Raw genomic sequence first — 8582 nt, 5'->3', positions numbered from 1 at the left:
CACAAAACTAATTATACATTGGCTAAAAAGAAGAAGAAAAAAATCATGGTTTTGATCATCGATTGATAGTGGCTGCACGTAAGGATTGACCCAAAGATTGATGCAAAATGAGAGAGAAGAGTTAAGGGAACGATAAAGTGTAAGCAAGTCTAACTGTAAGCTCAGTCCACGGTGAGAGACATGCAAAAAACTCTCCCATGCTAGAAGGCACATGAGATACGATACGCTTGTTTGCGCTAGAAGTCACCTTTTAAAGATATGAAGTCATAAAAGATCAAAAGGTAAGAATAATAGACACACATACATATATTTCTTTTTTTTTTAAGGAATACATATATTCATTTTGATCACTATTATAAAAAAAAAATTATTGAATAATTGATGTATTTGGTCTATAATATAGACTAAATACATCAATAATTCAATTAGTCTAAAATGTAGTTTTTGCTTATAGTAATCACCAGAGGAAGTACATATACTTATATACACTAACATAAACATGATTTCTTTTTTAAATAACACAAGCTTAATAATAAATATAAATTTAGTGCTATACTCTTGTAAAAGAAAATATTGTAGTACTCATTTATGTTAAAAGAGCGTCGTGACATGAGGATGATGGACAAAATTTTCTTGGAAATCACTTCAACCGCCTCTGTTATAGAAGTGTCCTACGAATCAAGGGAAACATGTGAACCAAATTATTCAGCCGTTGCATTTCGAAGGTCAATAATTCTGAATTATGGGGCAGCTATATAATTCAGTTTTAGATCAGAGGTTGGTTTTCAGAAGAATAGTCTAAGCAATAATGATGGAAAGCATTTTATAATTTGAATTATTTGTAAGTTTTAAAAAATCACGGGAGAGTTTTATCAAAGAATCCATTTGGATTAATTGGATATGATCATATGTAATAAAAGTCATTAGGTTAAATTTTACAAAATTTATTTTTAACATTTCGATACCATGGAGCTTAGTTGGGTACATTCAATCATCTAACTATGTCATCTTTTTTACGTTTATTTATTCTACAAGAAAAATTTAAATTTTAAACTAATTTTACTTAAGGACACCGGTATCTAACAAATCCAATTTGACCAAGAACTTTCCTTATTTTTTCCATTCTTTAAAACGAGGAGTGTTATATAGAGCGAGAGTGTGTCTCGCGAATTAATTGTAACCATTAACAAGGGTGAATGCTTGTGTATGAGAGGTAGCCATGGCTACCTAAAAAAAAATGAATGAGTTATATTTTTATATATAGCTATCTCTAGTAATATATCTTTCACTACCTCAAGTTTTATACATCCTCTATTATTCTTGTTTTTTTGGTATAATTCATTCTTGTTGCTTAAGTGTATTTTATGAAGTTCATTTTGTATTAGTAATAGTCACTGTTATATAACATAATGGCACACAAGTGCTATCCATATGACTACCTCATGAAAATATTGTTAGTTTCGGCTGTTGCCAATTAAAAAATATTATGGACAAAAAACATGCTATGAACAACAATATATTGCCACTTACTCGAAATACACCTTTGTGATGATTTGACTATCTATTTGTGGCTGCACTTAATTTGTGAGTTGTACCGTAGAAGTTTCCTTAAAATATTCCGACAGATTTTCCATTTTAAAAGAAAAAAAAATGGATGGGAGAACAAGAGAGGTATATGGCCAATGTTTTCTGTACATGTTCTCCAAACCACAAGGACCTTTATGGTATTCTTTGGTCTTTTTTGATGGAGTTAACATTCTTCGTATCCAAGTTAAACTTTAGTGAAATTCTTTTTGCTTTCATCCATCTTGTGTCCAGTGAATACCTCCATTGAGATTCTATAAATTGAAACGTAAAAGCACGCTTCAAATTGCTTCTAATTATAAAATCTGAAACCATTCTAATATAAAAGGCAGATTTGGTCTCTTTTCGTGATTTCTGCAGCTTGGATTTTTGACCTCCCAAAACCCCCCAAGCTCGAATCTTGTTATGCTGTGTCATATTTCAAGTTATGTCGATTCCATCGCATTTGACCTATTTTAGCTCCGTACCTGCAATCCAATCCAATAAATCATAATTCCACTGTATCTTTCCCACACTTCAAAGAAGGGACCATCTTCAGCTAGTTGTTTGATCTTGCCATTGATGAATTTGATTCAATTTTCAGAAACTAGGGCACATTTCATGTGACAACTCCAAATATCATAATTGTGTTTTATTCATTGGTGGGGAAACAACTATCAAGCTTGTTTACTCTAAGATGTAAATAGCAGGCATTTGTGGGTGCAATGTGTTCTCTAGTAGATGATCATTGATTCAATGATGAAATATTTCTCTACTCTGATATCATACAACTTATGAATAAATAATAAAACGAGCTTGTAATTTTATTCAATTCATCAGTAACTAAACCACCAATTATTCATACGGTATCAGAGCAGAGCAGAGAAATATGTCATCGTTGAATCCAATTAAATCTAATTACAATAGAAAGGGGAAACAACTTAACCCCCAACAAGCTAATTACAAAATTTGAAACCACCAATACTTAAAACTCTAAAGAACTTCACCAAGACTTAACTAACTAAACCATATAATTTTCTCAACAAAAACAATACCACATACTAACAGTGAGGCCATTAAATATAAAACTTTTTCAGATCAATTTAACATGTTTATTTTACTTTATACCAAGAAAATCATGCACTTCCCCCCACTTACGATAATGAAATCAAAATCAAATTTCAAATCAGCATAACTCAATGGACGGTGACCTGGTCCCCAAATACCAACATTGAGATTCGTCACGGCAATATATTTCCATACACACCAACTAACTTTCTTCTTTATCTTTAAGTCTCTACAGTAACAAATATGTGCCCATAACTAAATTGTCTCACCATATGTGACTTTACCATACTAATCTTTATAAACACATAAAAAGCATCTCAAATTTTAAAAGATATGTATTCTTTTGCCACTTACCTGACTCAGACGCATTCCAATTTCCACCATATGGACCACCCTATTAACAAAGAAGATTCCAGTAGAAAATCTTATTGAAGCAATGTTCAACATATCCTAAATCACTTTCCAAATTCATCTACAAAAGAAATTACCAACAAACATACAAACAAAGCCTTGTGCAACAAGCATCCATCCTACTTGCCATATCAACAAGGCTTTTCAAAATTATGCAAGATTCTTACATCTACATAGAGACAACTATACAATAACATCATGAATTTAGAATTTATAAAATAAAAGAATAATAATAATAATAATATTAAATATAAAATTTCCAAAAGAGTGAAGAACCCAACAACAAAAAAAATGCCACTATCCATGTGGCCATGACATGTACATCCACCCCTAGGTCATTGTTTTTTAAACACTATTTATCCCTTTTTTATTTAATTTTTGGCTGTGACAATTCTGATGAACAAACACATGCATCATGTGATTGTGAAAATCAACCTAAGATAAATAAACCTCAACGGTTGAATTTTTAACAGTGAAACAAACGGGGCAAACACCGAAACGTGTGTCACATTCAGTACAAACACATAAATGTCGACACGGCAACACAACAACCGAAGCAACCCGTTCTCCACACCCTCTACATTTAGGACCCGACCCAACAACAGCCCTTTCCGGGTCAATATAACCCGACTCCGCATCCTCGGCGTGACCCTCAACACCTAAGGCGCAAGATAGCCCACATTCATTTTCACCTCTGTTTTCTGCGCCACCGCTCATCATAGCATGATGCAGTTGTGTTTGAAGAGAAATAGCAGTTGCTTCTTGTTCTTTCGCTTTTGCTTGCCAAAGTTGGGCTTCGGTTCTAAGATGCGCCGCGCGTGCTTCTAACTCCGCGTTTCTGCGCGTGGCTTTTTGTAAATCAATTTCCTTTTCTCTTAATCGACGCGCCACCGTTTCCTCTGCTGTCTTTATTATCGCCCGATAGTTTCTCTGTCTCTTTTCTTCTATTGTCCGTTGTAACTCTTCTCCCTACAAAAAAAATGATAACTTCAATAAAAAAAATAAAAATTGGAAATTTGATATTCATTTCAATGACCCACTAATCCAGAAATTGTTAACATATGGAAGAATTGTACCTGGGCTTGAAGGAATTGGTCAATTTCATCTTTTTGTTGTTTGATTTGTGAAGCTAAACCATTTGACAATAGAGACAAGAAATGAGAGGAATGACACTGTTGTTGTTGTAGCAATTGTAGTCTTTGATGTTGTTGATCACCAAAGGATAAACCTAAACCTGTAGAAACAATGTTTTGATTCTGTTGTTGTTGATGATGATGATTTTGGAGTTGAGTGAGGTCAATAAGATGAGGAGTGTGAGATTGTAAAGAGAATTGATTCATCATATATTGAGATTGTTGCATAGCCCCTGTTTCTCTTCCTCTTACTCTCTTTCGAGAATTAGCACCTATTCAATATCAAAAAACTGATTTTTAGGAATTTGGTTGGTTTGATTCATTGGTTTGAATATGAAACATAGATACATACATACATACATACCTGTAGGTGCAGTGTTGAATAACATTATATTGGAATTGGATTGATTAGAAGGAGGTTGTGGTTGCAATGAATATTGATCATGTTCTTGACCGTTTTTGTTGTTGAGAAAGAGTACATTGGAAGGGTATTGAGCTTGAACAGCCATTGAATATAATATGGGAAATTGTAGTAATGGGTAAATAAGGTGGGGAATAGATGAAGGAATTAAAGGAGGGTGTACTAGTAATCACAAACGCATGGCATGATAATAAGAATGAAATGAATAAATGAAATGAATGAGAGAGAGAGAGAGATATAAGTAAATTAAGACGGACTCTTCAATATGAGAGAAGACCAAAGAAAATAAATAAAAGAAAAGAAAATAGGGAAGGGAATTCACAAAACCAACGCAATGGTGGCACCACCACTAGTATTGTTTGCAGTACTATTTATCTATGTTTGTTTCTTATAGTTCATTGTTTTCACCTACTTTACGTTGTTTTGGAAATAGATACGAATGAGTCCAAGAGAGAGACATTTCTCTTCTTCGCGTGGAGGAGCACCCATCTACCTTTTCTTTTCTTCTCTTCTCAAACAACAACTACTGTCCCCTTCTCATATTATACCTTTCCTTACATTACATTACACCTATTTTTATTTATTTATGTCAATAATATTAATATCCCATCACAATAAATAATAATTTTATTGTGTTAGGTCAATCCTCTGGTTAATAAAACGTGTAAATTGTCTTTGAATTAGTCTGTCTTTGAGTCAAATACAAGTTAATTAAAAATTAATCGATTTTTAGGTCGAATACGATTTATAAATAAAAGGTTACTTGGATTAGTGTGTGTGAATTCGGAGGCGTTGGTAAATGGGTGATGTATTGTTGTTGTTGTTGGGTTGTGCAGGTTTCTGCCGCTTGCTGGAATTGTTTTTGTATATATAATATATATATATATATATATATATATATATATATGCCCCATGCATGCGTCTTGTGCCAGCTTTGCTTTCTTCACAATCTTTTTTCTTTCCTCCTTTTCCTTTCAATTTTTCTATTATTCTTTGTTTTTAGGCACACACATAATATTATACTAATCTATGATAATCACTCGATAACCGTATTTCATTTTTTTATTACCTCTTGGATAATTGAGAGGTTCCTGAACTTATCAGAAAAAAGATGCATTCCCACGTGGAAAATAATATTTCTCTATTCATCCAAATCTAATATACTAATATTTTACTGCTTTTTGTAAAAAATTGTCATTCACATGTCACCTAGATAAGTTTTTTCTCTTTCCAAAGTTTTTTTTTTTACATCAACCATTCACCAAAGTTACTATCGATTGTTTTTTTTGTTTATATCGTTTGCATTTTGGTTTTTCTTTAAAAATATTTCTATCACGATATCTCCTAGGGGTTTTAAAGGTAAAAATGAACAAAATTTATTTTCTTAATTTGATGGTGTTTTATTTTCAAATTATGTAATTTTTTAATCAAATAATAGTTAAGGCAAAGCGGAATTTTTTGATTAACTTTAACAACTTTCTTAATACATGTTTGGTAAACCAAGAAATTTGATAAAAACGTCCTTTCTTCTAATTTAGTTAGCTTTTTTTTAAATTTATACTAGGTTGAGTGTCAAAGGCTATAATTAACAGCTGCATGAAATCTTGTAATAGAAATTGATGAACAAATCAAATCATCCCCGATCTAATTGCACTTTTGTGTGAGCTACATTGATTGATTAATCACGCTTTCTTTTCTAATCTAATTTTTTCCTTCTTGGATTGGATTTCACGCATGACTATTTCAATTAGCCAAAAATCTAACGTAGCAAACTATAATATGATGGGTAACACACATCAGTGATCAGAAGAAACATTCAAACCCGACATAATTTAGCTGTAACAAAATTGACTATTTTAACTTTTTCTTAAAAACCAATCAAGACTATTATGGCTTTAACATTTTGTATCCGTTTACAAATCAGCAACTTTTATTTTATTCATTCAAATTCAAATATAAATAAATTGCTTTCGCCCAAAAAAGAAAATATATTTTCAATTATTCTCATTTTTTAAAGTTACAATAAGGTAATGAGAGGAAAAAGGTTAAAGATTCCCATTTCTTAATCAGATGCTCTTAAAAAAGGTTACTAATCAAATAAGGAAGAAAAATACATGCATTTTTAATGTAAAATAATGTTACAGTGTTATTCAATGAAGTAATGATGTTAATATATTATTTATTTATTTTTGCTAAAAAAAACTCTTGTTTTTATGCAAAAGAATCAAAATAATTTAAAGAATTATTTTGTAACTACGTTTTGAAATTGATGATATGATAAAGAAGAATAAATAATTCTTTTATAACTACGTTTTGAAACAATAATTTTATGTTCCTATGAACTATCTATATAATTTACTTTTCTTCTGGTTGAAAAGGGAGTGGTGGATTTTATTTAATATTTATTTATGTCGAGTAATGGCATCGTATCTAATTTCAATGTTTAAACAAATCATACTAACAAAAACAAAAAAAACAAATCATACTAACGTTCGTGAATTCAAAATCTCACCAAAGAAAATATATTAATTTGTTAGTAATTATGAGAACATTTTTTTATTTTTTTATTTTGACGAAGTAACTATGAGAACATATTCACCAGACATCACGCTAATACTATTGCTCCAAACATGCATTTTGTGAAATGTATAAATCCAATGAACATCAACGGTTGTTAAGAAGTAATTGTAGATTTTCACGGGGTAATATTAATTCGTGACTTTGAAAGCTTTTGTGACATATGGGTAGGTTAGCCTAAAAATAATACCACCAATAAAAGTTAGTCTCAAAAAAGAAAAAGGGACATGGGTAGGTCGATTTTCAAGCCAACTTACTTAGATAAATTTAAAATTAAGTGGAATTAGTTAGTTTAATTGGTTTGAATTAAATGATAAAATGTTACAATTTTTATGTTCGAATTCGGTTGAAGGACTTTAACCTACACGTTGGTTGACCACTATTGTCATAAAGACTCTCAACACAAGGAATCGATCACGACTCTAAAACCATTATTGATTTACGAGGGAAGTCTGAACAATCATCTATATTGAACTTTGAACAACCACATAAATTGACTGATCGTCATTTTTTAACAAAAAAAACTTAAGATATTATATTTTTTATTTTTCTCACTTATATATTATTCAACACCCATTTTACTATCAAATGTGAGACTTATATCACACTACCCACATAGTCATATATATGGTTTTATAAATATGTCTTTTTTCTCTCAAAGAAAAATAAATGTCTTTTTTCTTCCTATAAGATTCAATTTACTACCCATACTACTTGGGGTTTACAAACTAAGGTGTTGAAGTGCTAATCCTTGATTTTTTTAGTGGAGTATATATATTCAAAATGATGTTTATTATTGATGACCAATTGATTCCATGATCGGTGGTTTAAAATCAGAGACTGGAACGTTGGTTTTTATTTCATCGTTTTTATGTTTAGACTTTAGAATGACACTGAGTTATGGACCGTTTCAATTGGTATTAGGTGCTACCTATATAGGTAGACATAAATTAGTTGGAAGGTTATCAAGTAAATCTACAAAGAAAAGGATTGAGCCATTGAAGGCTGTATTAGGTGATTTTCCCCAAAAATCAAGAAGGAAATCTAACTTTTATTAACGTAGGAGAGTGACAAAGAAAGAGAGAAAATGTGAAAGAGTGTTTGTGTTGCAATATCATCATGCAATTTGTCTTCTCTCATGTCCCACGGAGAGGTCGGTCAGCTGTCCTTACTCTCCCTTCTTCCCACCATCACTCGGTCATTCGAATTCAAACTACATTGAACCAAGTCAACTTAAACATTGTTTAGAATCTGACTTAAAAAATGTTCGTGTCAAACTAGAGTCGATTTTCGAACTTAATCAATTATTATCGAGTCAAGCTTAGATCAGTTTAATTCGACTCGGCTCATTTTTAACTTTTCTTATACTATAAAATTACATGTAAGCATCACACACACACATATAAGAA

At 31.4% G+C, this 8582-nt stretch overlaps 1 protein-coding gene across 1 annotated transcript; it reads right to left on the bottom strand.

Moving 5' to 3' along the window:
* Nucleotides 1-3079: 3079 nt before the first annotated feature.
* LOC11435630 (E3 ubiquitin-protein ligase BOI) lies at nucleotides 3080-5109 on the bottom strand. Its single transcript, XM_003611365.4, has 3 exons — nucleotides 4540-5109; nucleotides 4119-4447; nucleotides 3080-4011 (listed from the first exon to the last, which is right to left on the bottom strand). Exons 1-3 carry the CDS (start codon nucleotides 4682-4684, stop codon nucleotides 3478-3480), a joined length of 1008 nt encoding a protein of 335 aa, XP_003611413.1. The 5' UTR covers nucleotides 4685-5109; the 3' UTR covers nucleotides 3080-3477.
* Nucleotides 5110-8582: the final 3473 nt, after the last annotated feature.

Source organism: Medicago truncatula, chromosome 5 (assembly GCF_003473485.1).
Source record: "Medicago truncatula cultivar Jemalong A17 chromosome 5, MtrunA17r5.0-ANR, whole genome shotgun sequence".
In the NCBI taxonomy this organism is placed as follows: Eukaryota; Viridiplantae; Streptophyta; class Magnoliopsida; order Fabales; family Fabaceae; genus Medicago; species Medicago truncatula.
This window is presented reverse-complemented; position numbering and strand designations above follow the sequence as displayed.